The sequence below is a fragment of the Phocoena sinus genome, chromosome 1 (genome assembly GCF_008692025.1).
Source record: "Phocoena sinus isolate mPhoSin1 chromosome 1, mPhoSin1.pri, whole genome shotgun sequence".
In the NCBI taxonomy this organism is placed as follows: domain Eukaryota; kingdom Metazoa; phylum Chordata; class Mammalia; order Artiodactyla; family Phocoenidae; genus Phocoena; species Phocoena sinus.
In genome coordinates, this window is record NC_045763.1 from 98,330,362 (window position 1) to 98,349,106 (window position 18,745).

An 18,745-nucleotide genomic window follows, 5' to 3' on the forward strand; every position below is an offset into this window, starting at 1 on the left:
TGGGAGATCATCTCTTGAACACTGGAACTATGGTGTAACTTGAATAAAATTTAAGAATAACATTTTTCACTTAGTTTTATGATAACAGAACATTCTTATCCTTTATCCTATTATATGTTAATGTAGCAGTTAAATACGGAAAGATTTTCACCAAGAGGAGCATGAGCTGCAGTTGTTTTATACTTAAAATTCTTCCTATGGTTCAAACATAAATTGCTCCACGAAAAGGAATTAAAAATTCATACTGCCATCTCTATATCTATTTTTACAGTTATTTCCTAGGATACATATTGAAACTTTATTATGTTCTTTGGTCCTGCTGTGAAGCCCTAATCTGATCTAAATTGATACTACCAGACGCTTTAGTGGAAAAAAAGTCAGTTTAGCTATGTATCTTTTTCTTGTGTACACAAGTTTTATTTGACTGAAGCAGTTGGAAATGGGGTGCAGTCAGTTTTGCAAGGGCTTGGTAAATAGGCTTCTCCAGAAATTAGCAAGAGAAAAGTTAATGTTGAGCTACTGAGAATTTCCAGATAGAGCAAACCAGTTCCATTTCATTCATTTTCATTTTTTTAGACTCCCTATTTTGTCAGTTGAAAGAATCCATATCTTCTAGATCAAGCATTCTGTTTCCATACATTTTTATAAGTACTCAACTAAAATGATTTTTTTTTTCATTCTAGTTCATTTTAAGTGTTAGCCTACCCATTAATGACTAGCCTTAGTATGCTTATTTATCTTATCCTCTTACTTTGAGTTAAAGGGGGAAAAATTCTTAGCTACAAATACTACTAGAACATTATTGAATGCTTACAGTGGTTCATGTACTATTCTGAACTCTACATGCATTGCTTGCTTAATCCTAATAACCTTCTGAGAGTAGATGCTACTATTCATATATTACAAGGAAATTGAGACACAGAGAAGGCAAGTATCTTGCCCAAGGTCACACTGTCATATACTGCAAAAACTTGAACCTGGAAAGTCTAGCTCCAGAACCAATCCTTTCAACCACTGCACTGTGCAGCCTACCTAGGATTGTTTTTGCTTGCTAAAATGGCTGTTGTCACTGAGCACCAGCTTTCTAAAGTTTGGTATCCAACAAATACTTAGATACTGACATATGAAAATAAGACTTGCTTTGGGGTCCGTTGTCTGGTAGGGATGAGCCTGTGTGCAAGATGCAGTGACAGGTTGGAGGGAAAGTCCTGCTGCTCCCGCCAGCCTCAAAAAACTTGCTTTTCTGGCCTTCCCACAACTCCTTTTTTAAAAAAATTATTATTCTTAAGCTTTTTAAAAATTAAATTTAATAAATTTTTGTAAAATTAAGTTCGTTTCTCCTTTTGAGGGTGAGGTTGAAGTAGACTTTCTTACCAGCTACAGAAACGAGGTAGGTGGCGTCCATGATATTAATCCCCAGTGTTTTGGCTCTGGCTACCAGGTGAAAGGTAGGGATGAAATATGCCAACTGACTGAGGAGAAAAGACCACGTAAATATGTAGAAAAAAGGATTCTTAAGAAGAGAAAAATCAAAGAGTTTTTGTTTGCAGCTCCACAAAATAGTCTTATTCCCATAACTTTCTTCATTAGTTTTTTGGAAGAGTCTGTTCCTGTTAGGTTCATTGTTGAACTCTTCATTTTGATTTTGTGAGACTGTTAAACTTATACCAGGTTGTCCATCCTGCATAGTATTGTCCCTGATGGCAGACTCTTGTATCTCATTGCGGCATGATGTTTCTGTCCCACATGCTGCCTCTGGACCACTTGCAGAAAAGCTGCTACTTTTATCTTTAATATCGGAATTGCTCTCGCTTTTGATATGGGTGGGTCTCAAGAGCATACTAGAAGGCACCAAATGCAATGTGATTGCTCCAAATAATATAAGAGCACCTAAACAGGAGAGAGAAATTGAGAAGTTAAGCTAAAAATTACCTCTCTCATTTCACAGTACTCTAATGCTTAGGCTCAGAAGACCACCACTAAATATTCAGTCATAGTGCAGTAATTCCTGAAAACACTGCTTTGTCCTTGTATTTAGCTGAAAGCATTTAAATCCGTTGACTTAACTGTTAGCCGTACATACTGATGTATCCTTGTGAAAACAGGGAGTCCTTGCAGATAGAAAAGGGGAAAGCTGTGCCACTAGGGGGCATGGAAGGAGAGTTATTTGTGCTAAAGGAAAAAAAATGGTTTGGGGTGGGGGGAAGTCATTTCAAATGTTAGAAAATTACAGTGTGTTTTAAGTATCCTGAAGGGAGGGTGAAGATTTAGGTACAGAAAATACAGAATTAGGTAATGGGAATCATTTGGAAACTGCCTTAGAAGAGGAGATAGCCTGTCATCTGGTGATGTTTTAAATGTCCTCGAAAGAAGACATGCCAGTGTTGCCTTTGAAGCTGAGTAGTTGCTTGACTTCAGCGTGTCCTGACCAAAGCTGTGACTTGGGTGTGTTGCTTCTAGAGGTAGAATTAGCTGTAGGTTCTGCTATCCTGTATTATGGATTTGTCAGCTGGTCTTGTTCACCATGAGACTACTGGTGGTTTTTTTAATCAGGAAAGGAAAAGTTCAACAAAACTGCTCTGTAGATAGGAATAGGCTTATATATTCACATATATGTACATATACATAGATTTTTTCCCCCAATACTTTGAGGTTATTTTAATCCAAATGTTTTATCTCAGGTATGAAGAAAATTGTGGAGTGAACGGTTTTTATTCATTTGTGAAAATTTGTAGTTGACAGTATATAAAAGATTAAGTATTAAGGAACATAATCTTCTTTTCACTCAATTTTTTTTCCATCTATTTTAGTGAATCTGATGGAGGAGACTTTTTTAAATGCAGATTTTTTTCTTAAAGAGAAAATTTGAAGAGAATGCTTTGAGTAGAGGATCCTTGTTTCCGCAGGAGTACCGCTTTCCCTGCAAAGGTGTGTTTCCCCAGCCGCATAGATTGCCCTCCATCCCCTCAGACTTGAACTCTATGGTGAACTCTGAGTTGCCTGCATGGCGGGCAAAGCCTGCAAGTAGTTCAGAGTCTCTTTTGCCATATATTCTCCAAGGAAGAATACTTTACTTTAGAATCATGCTCACTTCCTCTGTAGTCATCATAGAGAGGGCTCAACATTAAATCTTACAGAGTTGATGGTTCAGAAACTTAGAATGACTCACCTGTCCAGTCATATAGATCTATCAGGACTTTTGTAAAAGGCGCCAACAGAAATGTCAGTCCCATCCCTGAACGGGCAATAGCTGTAGAAAGAGCTAATCGTTTTTTGAAGTATTTGGTAGTGACCACAGCAGCGACTTGGTACAGGAAAGCAGAACCCAAACCTAAAAGAAAAACATAATAGCTTGGAATCACTTTCACATTAAGTGGCTTGGTACTGGACAAGATATTCTCCTGGACCTGAGATAATATAAGTAGGCCTTTTGAACTCATGGAGAGTAAAAGGGAAGGTTCCTGGTTCCATTTTTTTTTTTTTTAAGTCTTAACTTTTACAATGGACTCACCAGGTAAAAATCCCATAGTCACACAAAGAAAGGGAATGCTTGTAGCCCAGCTGCTGATCAGATATCCACCAGTAACAAGGAAAGCCCCAAGAATGGAGGCAGTTTTCTCTCCAATTATGTCACAAATAACAGCAACTAGGGGACCTTGGGGAAAAGAAACAAATGCTAGTTAAATGTGCACTGGCATCCCTTATCTTCTGGTGTGCAGTTTAAATGGGCAACTGAAGGGAAATAAGAGGACTCTACATTTGTGTATCCTTCAAAAAGGTGTCTGTGTTGAGTTTCTTAATATTCCCAGCCCCACACTATTTTGCTTTTAGGAAGAAGTTTTGTTGTTTTTTGTTTGTTTTAAAGAAAAGATTGTAAATAAGCAGGTTTGGAAAGGAAGCTTGCTGAAAATGCATTATGAAACCTCTGCAAAAAACGGTTGCCTCTAGTGACCTATGACTAGAACAAAGTTCAATTATTTATCTACACCATGTTCTAGCTCCAACTAGAACTAAAGGAAGAGGAATTGGTTCTGTCTTTTAGAGCTTTATGGTCGACATTCCAGTTGAGAGACTGGCTCACTGGACCTCTATTAAGACACTGTTGAAAGAAACAAGGCATGAAAATTGAATCATGGAATTAAATAGTTGGATTCTTCACCTTTCTTTGTTTAAGCACTAATTTTTCTAGTTTTTCCAAGTCAAGCGGAGGCTAAACACTGCAAGTCCTTTTCTCAGCTTTAAATGTTGATAAATGAACCTGAGTTTTAGCAAAGCTTCAGTCTTGATTGACTGACAGGTGAGTCTTCTTGGGATTGCCCTTTGGTGGTCCTTTTCCTTGGACAGCAAGCTTATTGATGGCTTTATACCTGCAGAAAAACGAAGCGATGACATGATGGATCCAATCCAACCAGTTTGCTCTGAGGTGCCTTCAAACTCTTCTTGAAAAACCACAAAGAAAATTGCAAAAGTCTTGGTCATCCCCATCACGAATACATTTACCTAAATCAAAGCAGACCAAAGAGTCCAAGTCAGGTGGTGAGTAAGCCATTACAGGGGAGGTTGGAACTGCTGGAGGCTCTGATTCTCTGTGTCACCTGTATTTTACCAGTTTGTTTGCCAGTTCCTCTTTGTAACATTTAAAATTTTAGGGGCGGGTTGTCCACTTAGAGTGTCTAATCACTTTACATGAAAGCATCTCATTTAATTCTCATTACAAAGGCATGGAATAGGTGTGTCAATATTGTATTAGAAATTCAGGAAATTGAGATTTAGCTTAAAAGTTGCTCAAGATGGGGATGCTGGAGCTAAGACTTGAACCCAGAGAGACTGACTCCAGACCAACCACTATACCATCCTGTTACAGTAGCATCTGTTAAAAACAGCTGATTCCACTTACCTTTGTGAGAGATGTGTGTTGATCCAAAAGAATTGTTGTCAGTCCTTAGGTTAGCTTTGCTTTAACTCTGCTTTTGAGCTGAGTACCCTCCCTCACCTGGTATATAAATACGGCAACCATAATACTTTATCACCCATTTGAAGCTCTTTGAGAGTGAAAAGTAGTGCTATTAATTGATGCCTGGACAGCAAGGGTAATGAGGATGTATGGTCACCTTACGGTTAGGTCATGTGCCCCACCCTTTTTTTCTGTCCCATCTAACCCTTTTGCCCGCACCACCCTCCTTCCTTCCACTAGGGGGAGCTCCTCTTTTGAGGTCAGGTTTTCTTTCAGTGGAGTAGCAGCATTTGTTTCTTGGAATTCTGATTAGAAGGGGGGCAGTGAGGAGCAAGGTTCTGAGGGGAACTAGAAGGGTGGCCTAGCCAGGCTCAGCAGTCAGTCAAAGCCCAGGAGCCACATGTACTCACTCTTGTCTCCAGGGGCTTCTTAGTGGCCCCTTTCCTTTGCTTTTTTTCATTGGCCTTGGTGTTTCAAGGCCACTTTCTCTGCTGTCAAGCTGGCTAGGCATTGTGGAAGGACCACAGATCCTGGGTTCCTTTTCACTGATTCTTTCTCTGTTCACCTGGTAAATATTTCCCCCTGTGGTTCTGCAGTCATCTCACTTTATACCTGCCGCATAGACAACCATTCAGTCTCAAGGTTTTAATTACCACCCTTGAACTCATTGTGTAGTTGTGAATACTGTGTTCCATCTGCAGTCAGCCTGCCTCGGCCAGAATCCTGGCTCTGCTTCCTATTAGGGGTGTGACCTTGGGCAAACTACGGAAGTTAAGCGTCCTCTTTTATAAAGTAGAGGAAAAGTAAATGTCACCTAGCTCATAGGACTGTGAAGACTGAGAAAATTCTGGTAAAGTAATACTTAGCACTTAATACTCAAACTATTAACTATGTTTTTGTTACCTTGTGTAACCATTCTGCTCTCTCAAGAGCTCGAGACTCATGTTAATGTCTACCATATCTTTTTAACTCAGGTTAACTTATCCAAAACTAAACTCATCTTTCTCTTATCCCATGCCTACTCTTCCTTTTCATTTCTCTTGATTGGTACCATCCACCCACTCACCCAAATCAGAGACCTGCCTCCACTTAGGAACCTCCTTCCCTCAGCCTCTACCTACTGAATAAAATAACCAAGGCCTTCCCCTCCATCCTCTCTGCTAGACTCTTACTTCAGACTAGTATTATTTCTTGTCTGGAGTAAGGGACTAGGAGTCAGTGGTGGTGCTCCAAGGTTGCAAAAGATGGGGTGGTGAGGAGGAAGTCTCTTAAATGTACTTTTTCCCATTCTGATTTGATAGAAGCTACAAGACTTTCCTTATTTAGAGTGAACAATGCTATGGACACCAGGGCTATATATGCAGAAATGAAAAAAACATTTTATCAAGCACTTTGTAATCATAACGTGCCTTAAAGGCACCTCTATCAGGAAATGAGGCTAGAGAATATACATGAACCTTAAATGACCCAGACTTGTTTCTTTCAGTTTAAAATACAGGGCGGTGATTGCCTCCTCTCATGAGCAGGGAATGTGACAATGAGGCGTCATTCTGTAAAATTACCCTTCCTCTTTTTCTGTGGACATGGGTTCTGTGCTGGCATCTACACGATGCTGGCCTCTATGTTCTTAGCCATCTGAGTTTGGCTAGCTACTGGTCCCCCCAATTTAGCACCTTTCCTCTCTGGTCTTTCCTTGGTGTCTGGGCATAGCAGCTGTAAGTGGATATGACTTGTCTCTAATAACTGGGTCTGTGCCTTCCACTGTGTATATCAAGAAGGCCAAGGACATAGCCTTTGTAGCCACCCTGCCTCCCTCCCTTAACTTGTAACCTTCCAACTTTGTTTCTGTTTTGACTCAGAGCTATTAAAAATCTTTTCCCCAAGGTCCAGATGTTCCCTTAGTTAACTAAGCAGACTAGATAAATCTATATTATACTATTTCATCTCATGTTTTGGACCAAGGTTGATGGGTTTCAGTCCTGTTCCAGAGTCCACATCAGACACTGTACATGGGCTTACCGCATCATCCATCCATCCATCCTCCCATCTGTCAACAGGTATATATTGAGTGCCTACTGTGTTCCAGGCTATTTACTAGGGCTTACAGTGGTGAGCAAACAGACTTGGCCCCTGTGCTCATGGAACATTCAGTCCTGGGACACAGGCTGAATACAGAAAACAATCATGCAAATATGTAGTTATAAAGTATGGTAAGTTAGAATATGAGTCATTTTTTTTTTTAAAGTAGGGAGCTCTTGAAGAACATGTTATTGAGTATTTCACTCATCTTTTCAGGAGCTCATCTATTATAGAAAAGTAGACTTGTAACTTATGCAGACACAAAAGCATCGTCATCTTAAGTACCCACATTACCACTGTGGGTGATTGGCCTGAGTTAACTGTTAACATTTTGAGGACCCAAAATGTTTGTTTTGTGTGTGTGCTTTTATAAGTAGCATCACACCCAAAAAAGTGGGACATTGTTTATTAATCTGGTTGTTAGACAACTTTTCTTACCAGCAACTAAATTGATCAAATAACTTCCTATCCTCAGAGGATAATACAGGAAAAGGAAGGGTGGTTATTGGGGAGAAAGGTGGGAGAATTAGAGATCCTCACCAACAATGCCAGTTCTGCAAAGCCTGTGATGTGGGGAGGTGGCCCCAGTCACAGGAAGGCTCTCAGACTTAGGGTGTCCTTAGTTTCCTTTTTAGTAACACTTCTGGGAGGGAAAAAAAGATTCCACATTCTTTGGTAATGAAGCTAATGTTTAACAAATAGTCCTGTGGTTCGGAGTTTTGTATTATGTATATCCTGGCTGAGGACTTCTTCCCCTCCTTTCCCCTTCTCTGTCATAAGGGAGGAGGTGTGGTATTTCTACATTGTGGGCTTCAGGGTAGTTAGTAGTCACCAGGACCTGCACTCCCTTCCCTGGGAGCTTCTTACTGTAGGGCTGGGCCGGGGAGGAGGATCAGGAGGGAAGGGTGTCTTTGTGAATACATCTCAAAGTTAACTTACTTGGGAACACTTAAGAGGAATTGGGGAGCTGGTGCCATTCTCAGGGTGGTTTGGGATATAGCTGTGATGGGGTTCACCAGTCCCTCAGAATGAGCATGCTGAGTCACATCACCACTGTCTCACATAACGACCCCAAGAGCTTCTGGGAGGACGAAGGAAAGAAGTTAATTAAAAAACAGAGTGCGGAGTCCAGCTGCTTATGGATGAAGGAGAAAAATCAGGCTCCAGTTTCAGAATCCACATCATTCTCTCCCTTTCCAGACATGACAGAAATATACATTGGGCCTAACTCTAGCATAAGGTATGGTTGGCGGGGATGGGTTGGGAAGTGGACAGCAGGCAGAACAGAAGAAAAGTCCCTGCCCCCTAGGAGAGACGGAGGTTGCTTCCAGCAGGGTTACGTCTATGCTGAGCTGAGCTGGGGAACCCCCTTCCCACCCACCCCTGCAAAAGCACTTTTTAGCGGTTTCCAGTGCTACTTCTGGGATGGTTAAATGTACGATTGTCCGCAAATCCTAATTGCCATGCAGCGAGGGCAGAGCTGCTGATGGTAACTGGAGCACTCTGTAAGTTTAAGGAGGGGTAGGAGACAGGATGGAATGCTTCTGCTTTCACTCAAGGAGAACATTTTCACCTTTCTCTTGGGTTCATTGGCAGTTCCTGGCCTTGCTCTAACCCCCTTTCCATTCAAATGTCAAGGATTTCATAAGTGATCTTAGTCTGCTCTGAGCCTTTCTCAGGGAGCCTTCTTTCAGGCAGTAGCAAAGGGGAAAGTAAATTCTTACCAGGAAGAAATGAAACACAACCATCCATCCCCAGCCTCCATCCAGGGTTTTCGTGTAGGGTCGGACCTTCCCCTCCCTCTTCAGCATGATGCTTCGTTTGTTTTAAATGCAGAAGATCCCTGTGACGAATCCAAGACAGAGTTGACTCAGTTGACAAAATGATCTTAACTTTTATTTCCTCTGTGGTATAAAACCACTTGTACTGTAATTTTTTTTCAGCCCACCTCTGAAACTAGATGATTTCTCCTCATTTCTAAAGTTTACAGACTCTGGAGTTTATAGACTCTCTGATCTCAACCTCAAAAATACAAGCAGGGCTTTGTACCATTTGGGGGATTTTTGTGGAGGTCTGCTGCCTGGCTTCCCCTGGAAGTCCACAGGGAGCTGACAGTTCTCTTGGAGTATGTCCTTAGTTACATATAAAGTCTGCCCGACTAGACTGTCCCGTTATCCTCGTTTATTCCATAATCATGATCCAGGCAGAACCATGGGAGAAATGAGAAAAAGATAACAAAAGGCTGTGATGTGAGGGACATCAAAGCCACCACATAAATCTCTCTTCCACCAATTTGAATGGCCTCTGAAAGATGACCACTCAGTTCACTTCAGGCAGGAATAGCAAAGGAGTTGATCGCAAAGCCTGACCTCACTGACTGTGGAGTGGCCATTCCTTGCACTATTCTCCTCCCAGGTCTGCAAACCATATCCTAGGGCAAGCTGTGCACCCTTTCACAGCACTTGCTAAAATGAAAATATTCTAATGGACTAAATAGACATGACAACAACATGCAATGACTGTTCCTCGAATGGATCCCAGGCCAGAAAAAAGTTGAAAAGGACTTTAGGAGCTGCGTTGGGGAAATTGGAATGAGGACTGTATAGCAGACCAGGTTGGATCTCTTAGGGGTGACGGTGGTCTCGTGGTTCTGCCGAAGAATGTGCTTGTTCTTAGGAGGCATGTGCTAAGAAGCTCAGGAGTGAAGTGTCATAGAGTCTGCTACCTTCTCACAAGTGGTTCAGTAAAATAAATATATATAGAGAGAAAAAGCAAAGAGAAAATGTAGATATTCTGAGAGAGAGGGCGGCATTCTTTATTTGCCACCGGCAGGTAGGCAGGCAGGCTCTTTCTTCCTGGGAAGGAGAATCTGCCGGCACGGCGTGTGGTACGGCCGTCTGTCTGGTGAGCAGGCCGCGCAGGGAGAGATGCCAGTTGTTCAAAACACTATAGAGGACCAACCCCAACACACAGTCCCATTTTCATCCTACCTTTGATGTGGTGTGTAGCAAGGGAATCCTCCACAGACTTGAGACAATCTGGGAAGAAAAAGAAACTATACAATTTTCCAGAATGTTGCTCTTTTGCTAAGGCGTTTCATTCTTCTGCCCTGTGAAAACAAGCAAGCATTGTGAGAGCCCAGGGTTAGAGCCAATTTAGGCACTCCTGCCAGTGGACTTTACTTCCTGAGGGGAGGAGGAAAGACTGTAATTTGACATCATCCTAGGCCCTCCCTCCACCCAAAAGCAAGCATCAGAGTAAACCAAGTAGAAAATCCTTTGGGTAACTGTTGTTGATTAAACCTGGAGGCCCTCACACTAAGGTGGCTCTAATGCCAAGTTGGCTTATGTTAGCAAACCAAAATCAAAACAGGTTATGAAATGGAACCTAAGGATGACCAGTCACAGCCAGTCAGGAATTAAGCTGTGGCCCATTAATGACTTCCTTGCTTCGCTTCTGCCCTCTCTATAAAAGCCTTTCCCTGAGCTCCCGTTGGTGGAGCGCTCCTAACATCTTCCAGTTTGACACTGCCTGGTTTGAATCCATTTTTGTTCAAATAAACTCTTAAAATTTTTAATATGCCTCAGTTTGTCTTTTAACAGTTCTGGTGTCAGAAGAGGGAACAAAGGAAGGAGACCCCGAGCAGCCACAGATAGGTATCTGCTGAGCCTATTGGCTTGCTGGTTTCTAGCTGCCTCTGGAGGTGTGGGTAAGTCCCTCTCCCACCCCAGCTCCACAAGCTTTTGCAGTATGAACTGTCAGACTTTAGTTGAGCCTTTCTTCTTCCAAACTGGGTCCAGAAACTGGTTGGAGACAGCCTGGGTCCGGGGTCAGACTGGGTTGGACTTAAACTGGGCTGGTCCTGTGTGAGGTCTCAGGTGAATGAAATTTTGTTTTAAGGGTGAGCAAGTAGGCTATTCTTACCAAAGATAATCTTGTACTACAGTAGCCACAGTTTATCCACTTACGAGGTGCCCTAGAGAAAAAGGGATCCCAGCCAACCCTTACAATAAGGGTAGAGGGAAAATTATTCTTCCTCCTCTACAGTTTCTGGTGACCAGGATGACACCTGCTGGGACACTCCACTTGCTTTAGAGCCTGCTGATGGGATCCCGGGAAAGCTGGCAGAAGCCCATAAAGGGTGAGAATTCTTACCAAAGTCAGTTCTCCTGGACCTCCACCTGTGGTGCCTGGTTGAGAGAGGAAGGTACAATTTCACAGTGTTCCTTCCATTCTAGATTCAGATTGGCAGGAGAAAAATGTTTGTAAGAATTAGATCTTTGGGGGCTTCCCTGGTGGCATAGTGGTTAAGAATCTGCCTGCCAATGCAGGAGACATGGGTTCGATCCCTGGTCCAGGAAGATCCCACATACCGCAGAGCAACCAAGCCCGTGTGCCACAACTACTGAGCCTGTGCTCTAGAGCCCTCGAGCCACAGCTACTGAGCCTATGTGCCTAGAACCCGTGTTCCGCAACAAGAGAGGCCACCACAATGAGAAGCCCGCGCACCGCAATGAAGAGTAGTCCCCACTCACTGCAACTAGAGAAAGCCCGCGTGTAGCATTGAAGACCCAATGAAGCCAAAAATAAATAAAATTTATTAAAAAAAAAAAAAGAATTAGATCTTTGAATGGTGGTTTGTGAACTTTCATTTAAGTCCCCACTGGTTCTTGGTCTTTTTACTCCCAGGGACAGCTATAGCTTTCTCATTTATCTTGTTATGTCCTGAGAACTTGGCTTGGCTTTCTGCCCATCAGGGCACACAGGTTGGCAGTTCTTATGTGTGCAGGCAGCTCAACTGTCACATTGGGGACCCCCAAAATGTGGCTGGACAGAAATGTGGGTCACCAGCTACCAGGGGAATTGTCTTTCTTTCTTTCTTTTTTTTTTGCGGTACACGGGCCTCTCACTGTTGTGGCCTCTCCCGTTGCGGAGCACAGGCTCCGGATGCGCAGCCCCAGTGGCCATGGCTCACGGGCCTAGCCGCTCTGCGGCATGTGGGATCTTCCCGGACCAGGGCACGAACCTGTGTCCCCTGCATTGGCAGGCAGGCTCTCAACCACTGCGCCACCAGGGAAGCCCTAAGTCTTTCTTTCTTTGATTATCTTTGGGAGTGGCTCTGGATCTTGGGGCTGGGGGAGTAGTATCTTTTGTACTTTCTTTGGGGATGCGTCTTGCATCCATGGTTAAACCATGGTTTTGTTTTTGAGTCATTTGATAGGGATACCTTTGGTTTAAAAGTAAGAGAAAAGTTTGTTTAGTATTGCCAGGAATAGTTACTGTTTGTCCCACCTAAAACGTGTTAATAAAATATTTAAAAGGATTTTTTTAGTGATCTTTGTGGTTAGAAGTTGGCCACTCTGGGGAGTTCCTTGATGGCCTAGTGGTTAGGATTTGGTGCTTTCACTGTGGAGGCGGGGCTTGATCCCTGGTCGAGGAACCATCCCACATGCCATCCTGCTTGCTGCGTAGCAAAAAAAAAAAAAAAAAAAGTTGGTTACTTTGGAAGCTGATATTCAGAGCCTGATAGGAACTGATTTTAAGGGCTTCTCCACCAAGCTGAAATGAAATTATGTACCCAGAGGGAAAGAAAAACATTCTGAGGCCACTGTGGAAGAATTTACTAAAACATTCAAAAGATGCACAGCTCCAAATCTGGAACATAGGAATCTTTTAATTTTCATCTTAGTTGGAAATCTCCCTGACATAAAGAAGCAAATTGAAGATAATATAGTTGGATGGGTGGGTTCACTGGGCCTCAGGTGGCAACCCAGTTCTTTGAGGAATAAAGAACAACTACTTGTCTTACAAATCGAGTTTTGACAAGAACAGAAATGCAGCTCTAGAAACAATGAAAAGTCTGTCCTTTTTACCAATCTCAAAACCTCCCCTATTCAGCTCAGAAGGCTTACAGATATTATAAAACATCTGGATTTAGGGAATAAGAGTCCTTCTTGGTGGAACTTACATCCTTTTTCTGTGCCTTTGAGCTTTGAGCTGTAAGCATTCTGCATCTCAAGTATTTAGAGCCATTTCTTTGAAATGTGGATTTCAGGGAGGTGATTCTTATTAGAAGGACAAAAACAAAAGTATGTGGGGGGCGATTTGGAAACTAGGTGAAAGTTCTACTGAGTTAAATTATGGATATTCATTGACTAGATCATTTCCAAGTAAGATAAAATACTGAAACATTAATTACCGAACACAAATTTATCTACTTTGGCTTCTTATTACAGAGGAACTAAAGATATTTGGGTTTATTGGTAAACGTGTTTTATGCCATATCGAAAAATTTACTGTGAGGGAGAATTTACTTCTGGAAATTATGAAATGTGTTTATAAATGTGCCAATCCACAGAATGCTAGTGTAACAGTCCACAGTTGCTTGCTTCTTAGTTTTCACTAGGAAGTAAGGATTCTAAGGGTTACGAATTCTAACCGTTATATGTAATTTAAAACTACTAAAATACAGGGATGAAAGGAAACAACTGTGAAAAGTAGGAAGGAAAGTAGAATGTGTCTAGGGGGTAAGAAAAGGTATGGAAGGACTTTATTAAAAGTCTTTTTGTCATTTGCAGAGTTATTGTTTTACTCTGATGCTTTCACAGAAATGCTTCTTTGTCTTTAGAGTTTCATGGAAAGATCTAGAATACAGGTTTCTGATAAGTTTAAGAGCATTAAAGTGAACTGGGTAAGAATTTTCAGAGCTAATGAAAAAACTGGATTCATCCTGAACAAGAATTAATAACATATGATTAAATGAACTGATGAGGATGATTATAATGCTTTTTACAACTTTTTCTTTGAAACACTGCTGATTCCTTAATGTTTTGTTTTCCAAATTTAAGGAAACCTTTCTCTCTTAAGCTGTTTATGACTTAAGGCAGTTTGGTAAATTATACCTTTGTAAACAAAAGTGAAACGTTTTTTTCCCTACCTGATCCCTCCAGAATTTGGAAATTTGTTGTGTAGTCTTATTTTCATGGCAATATAGTGATTTACATAAGCCCAATAAGAATATGTTCTTATAACAGGACACAATTGGAAGCCTTGGTTATATTACCAAGGCTTTGACTAGAATGTCACATTTGAGAATATGCATAAAATCAGATATGACCAGACAGTTTTAAGGAACTAAGGCTGACTTTATGGAGGCAATAAAGCTCCTAAGAAAAACTGGCCTGGCATCTTGTTTATAGGGTTCCAAGAAACCTTACCAGGTGAGTAAGGAAGGTCACTTCCTGGCAGGCCCGAGAACCTCAGGGTATCTTAGGGACCTTGAGAAGAGAGGAATTCACCCAAATCTATAGGTATTCCAGATGAAGTCTGAAATGACAAATCCTTGACTTGACTTCTTAATCTGGAGAGCCTTTAAAAGTTCAATCTAAGATTCCTTATGAAAAGTCCTAGCAAAACAGATTTAAAAAGAGCCTATATGGTCAATTACTCTTCCTACTGCACCTCTGTAAATAACCAGCCCAAGTTTTATGAGACTAGACTTATTCTGCAAACAAATTAGTCTTACTGTGATTATCTTTGATAGAAATGGGGGTGATTATAAAAAAAATTATGTTGCAGTAGAAAATTATAATACGATCTTGTGGATATCAGATTCTAGTCCTATTCACTGTCTTTGAGCTTTTGTTATATACCTGTAAACCGGACTGGATCCTGAATTGTTCTAGTTTTCTCAAATATCTGGCTACTCTCCAAACTAAGATTTCCAGTTTTCTCCTACCCTTCTGATTTGAAATCACTAAGAACAAAGACTACCCTTGAACCTCCTTAGAAGGGACCGTACCAAGTCAGCAGTCAAACTTCAGGGCCTTAAACCTTGGGTCCATATCTCCCAGTTAAAAAGGGCTCCTCCAGACTCTTGGAACTGTACAACTGGAGACCTAAAATTAAAATTGGCTTATGGAGGTTCCTCTCCAGAAGCAGAGAGCATCTTGAGATGGACAGCTCTCCCGAGGTCACGGATCAAGATCTTTATTTCCTATTTGAAACCTTTATTCCTTTTGCCTTTTCACTACTTGCTTTTTTCTCTCTGTTAATGCACGGCAAGACAATGCTTCTCTGGCAACTATCGCTGAATCTTGCTAAGGACATACCTACAGAAGTCCCTAGGTTTTCTTGGTAAAATAATTTGAGATAGTAGAATTGCTTTAGATTACTTGTTGGCTAAACAAGGAAGAGTCTGTGCCATAGCAAATACCTCTTGCTGTAGCTGGATCAACACCTCTGGTAGTGTAGCAAATGCAAGAAATTAACAAGCCACTTGGCTGAGGCAACAGGAGGCCATTAGACTAAGGTGGCTCTAGTGCTGTGTGGCCTACATAAGCAAACCAAAACCTAAGCCTGTAAATGCCTGAAGGTTATGAAATGAAAACCTAAGGACAACCAGTCACATACAGCCAACTAGGCTTTAAGCTGTAGCCAATCAATAATTTCCTTGCTTTGCTTCTGCATTTTCTCTGCAAAAGCTTCTCCTTGAGCTCCTGAATGGAAGAGCGCTCCTAACCTCCTCTGGTTTGTCAGCACCAGCTTCACATCGATTTTTGCTCAGATAAGCTCTTATCACTTTTAATATGCCATAGTTTATGTTTTAACATTATGCTCAAGGCAGGGAGTGGGGCCCCAGAGTTGGGCAATACGTTTCCTGGGCCATAAATGGCAATCTGCAGCATATTTGTGTACCTTCTGTGTAATGACTGAAGATTCTGGTTAGTACTTTGGAGTTCCAAGCCCTCTTTTAATTACTTTTCTATACATGTTACCTTAACTCCAAACACCTCCCGTGAAAGGTGTATACTTATATTTAATTTTAATGAAACTTTTTTTTCTATTGCATTTTGGAAATGGTTAAGGCTGAGTCTCCTAGAACATTACTGGGACAATTCAGTTTTCTTATCCCATTTCCTTCCTCTGCTCCACCCTCCACATCAAAAAAGAAAAAAGAAAAAAAAGTCAACAGGAAATTGCCTTTCATCTTCCCAGCACCAACGTTCCAGGTTTTAAACCAGAGTGTATTTTAGGCTGATGTGTGTTTTTCTGGTTTTATCTGGAAAATCTGCACATATTTATTATGCATGTTCCTTAAAAGGTAAGGGGCTTCTCAGGCTCTTAAAACCAACTCTATAATATTTTTGATTCAAGCGCTAGCAGAAGCACAGCTTAGTGGTTTGGGAAGATGGCCTCTAAGTTAACAATGGAAAAGATTATGCAATTATGTGGGTCTGGTGGTAAGGATCAAACAAACCTTCAGCAGAAGACAAAACCCAAAAGAGGGAAGGTGAGTGTTTTTCAGAGAGTTATATGTAGTTACTAACGTAATCTAGAAAACATTTTTTAGTAAACATCTGTAAGACTTTGTTTTTGGTAGGTACTTGTTGCTCTTTTAAAGCAGGGCTATCTGATTCTGATCACAGGATGACATGAGGCTAGCTTTGTATTGCTAGAGAGCTCTGATGTTGAGGGCTGGGTCAGATTTGAAATGTGGCAGAACAATGAGTCATTTCCAGAGGCTAGGAAAGCTGCAAAGAAAGATGCTGTCAGAGATGAACCCCTTGAAACATGTCTTTCATACAGAAAGCTTTGAGGTATAGTGGGAAATGCAGACTTTGTTAGAATCTCAACTTTGCCATTATTTAAGCTTGCACACTCTGGGCAAGTTACCCTCTCTGAATCTGTTTCCAAACCTGTAAAATGTGGCTAATATTATTTACAAGTTTGTTGTGAGGACTATGTATATACAGTAACTGCACATTAACAGACCTGCTATTGGTACTTAGTTTATTAAAAATGGTTCTTATTAATCATGTGGGGCTTTATATCAAGAGCAAAGAGTTCTTAAGCCACCATTGGGATATTAGTTAAATTTTGACATCTGTACCCAATCGACTTAATAAAGCTTATACGATTTTTAACTAAAATAATTCCCTCAACCTCTTTCTAACTCTTGGCCCTAAAGTTATTCAGCAAGGATGCAGCATGATTTTCCTGTCACCACTATTACCCTCACCCCACTGATAAATACAGTCCATGAAACTTTTTGGCACTTAGGGACTTAGAGTATAATACAAGCACTACCAAGATTTTATTTTTCCTGTCCTCACTCTTTGTGAAGAAATGAGTTAAGATTTGGGGAGGGTTCCCACCATTCCTTAAATTATAAGAGATCACTGTGCTTAAACTAGCACTTTATATATTTGTAGTTGCTTGATATTTTTGAATAAATGATATATATTCTTTGTATACTGTCAAATATTAAATTGCTAGACAGCAATACGAGCTGCATTCAAATTCAACAAAATGAAGTCTTTTGTATCTTCTTATGCACCATTCTGTTGAGAATGATAAAGTCTGAAGACAAGACAATGTCCTATACTTTCAAACTGGTAGATTTTCTTCTGGCCAAACATACCTACTTCTGTAGTAGTCTGGCTGTTAAAAGTAAGGCTCTGACTTGGAGGCTTGGGTCCAAATGGTGACTCTGCTAATTCCTTAGCCTTAGTTACACAAATGCAAAATGGGTCAAATTAGAGTACCTACCATATAGGGGTTTTTTTGACAACTATTTATGAAACTTTTATGCTTCCCTGTAATATTAGAAAAGTTTGTCAAGTTTACAAAAAAAAATTCCTACTGCCATCTTTATTACAACACATTGAATTCAGGAAAAATTCTTTGCAGATTTGATATCCTTTTGTTACATTGTATTCAATATTTTGTATTTATTTAGTTCTGCTCAATTTTTAATCCTTAAGAGTTTAAACTTTTTCTCCATACAGGTTTTTTCATCCTTTATTAATTCCTAAATGCATTATTGTTTTTGTCGCTATTGCAGATGTCTTCTTATTTTCTATTTTGAGGTATAGAAGAAGCTTTTTCACTTTTTGTAAGTTGATCTTCATCTTGTAATTCTGCTGAATTTTTTATTAGTTCAGGTGGTGTTTTTATTAGTTCATGTTTTTTAATTAAAACTGTTTTATTGTGGTAAAATATATAAAACAAAATTTACAATCTTAACCATTTTTTTATCTTAACCATTTTAAAGTGTACAGTTTAGAGGTATTAAATACATTGATATTATTGTTGCCACCATCACCACCATCCATCTCTAGAACTCTTTTCATCTTGTAAAACTGAAACTCTGCACCCATTAAACAGTAGCTCCCCATTTTTTCCCCTCACCCTAGCAACCACCATTCTACTATCTCTATGAATTTGACTGCTCTAGGTACCTCATATAGGTGGAATCATACAGGATTTGTCTTTTTGTGACTGGCTTATTTTACTTAGCATATAGAGTCCTCCATGCTATAGCACGTGTCAAAATCTCTTTCCTTTTTTAACACTGAATAATATTCCATGGTATGTATATACATTTTGTTTATTCATTCACCCATCAACAGACATTTGAGTTGCTTCCACCTCTCTGCTATTGAGAACCCATATAGGGTTGTTAACGAGAACTGAATGTGTTCCTGGCATATAGTAAGTACTTATGATATCTACTATTATGTTTTTATTATGGGGTAGGAGTACGCTTGACTTGTTTTATATATCCATGGATGTTTCTGTGAGAATCTATGTATTTCAGGAGCTTCCGAAACAGAATGGTTTGGAGCAGTTACCTTTTTAAGAAAAATTACAATTTGATAATTGAAAAAATAAACATTTGATACGAGTTTAAAGAATTCAGAAAAGATC

The 18,745-nt window shown here is 40.5% G+C and overlaps 1 protein-coding gene across 4 annotated transcripts in view; it reads right to left on the bottom strand.

The window, feature by feature from the left end:
• SLC16A4 (solute carrier family 16 member 4) overlaps window positions 1-10,722 on the bottom strand; it is a 48,307-nt gene extending 37,585 nt beyond the window's left edge. For 2 of the 4 annotated variants that reach the window (XM_032625717.1, XM_032625709.1), the window contains exons 1-6: window positions 10,024-10,721; window positions 8,758-8,876; window positions 4,368-4,500; window positions 3,512-3,655; window positions 3,170-3,331; window positions 1,375-1,890 (exon numbers count right to left, since the gene is read on the bottom strand). In XM_032625717.1, coding sequence (XP_032481608.1) covers window positions 1,375-1,890; window positions 3,170-3,331; window positions 3,512-3,655; window positions 4,368-4,500; window positions 8,758-8,844 — 1,042 coding nt within the window. In that variant the 5' untranslated portion in view covers window positions 8,845-8,876; window positions 10,024-10,721. Of the gene's footprint in view, window positions 1-1,374; window positions 1,891-3,169; window positions 3,332-3,511; window positions 3,656-4,367; window positions 4,501-7,972; window positions 8,115-8,757; window positions 8,877-10,023 lie in introns of those variants that run through there. The other 2 variants (XM_032625700.1, XM_032625689.1) reach the window with 2 other exon arrangements.
• Between the last annotated feature and the right edge of the window lie 8,023 nt (window positions 10,723-18,745).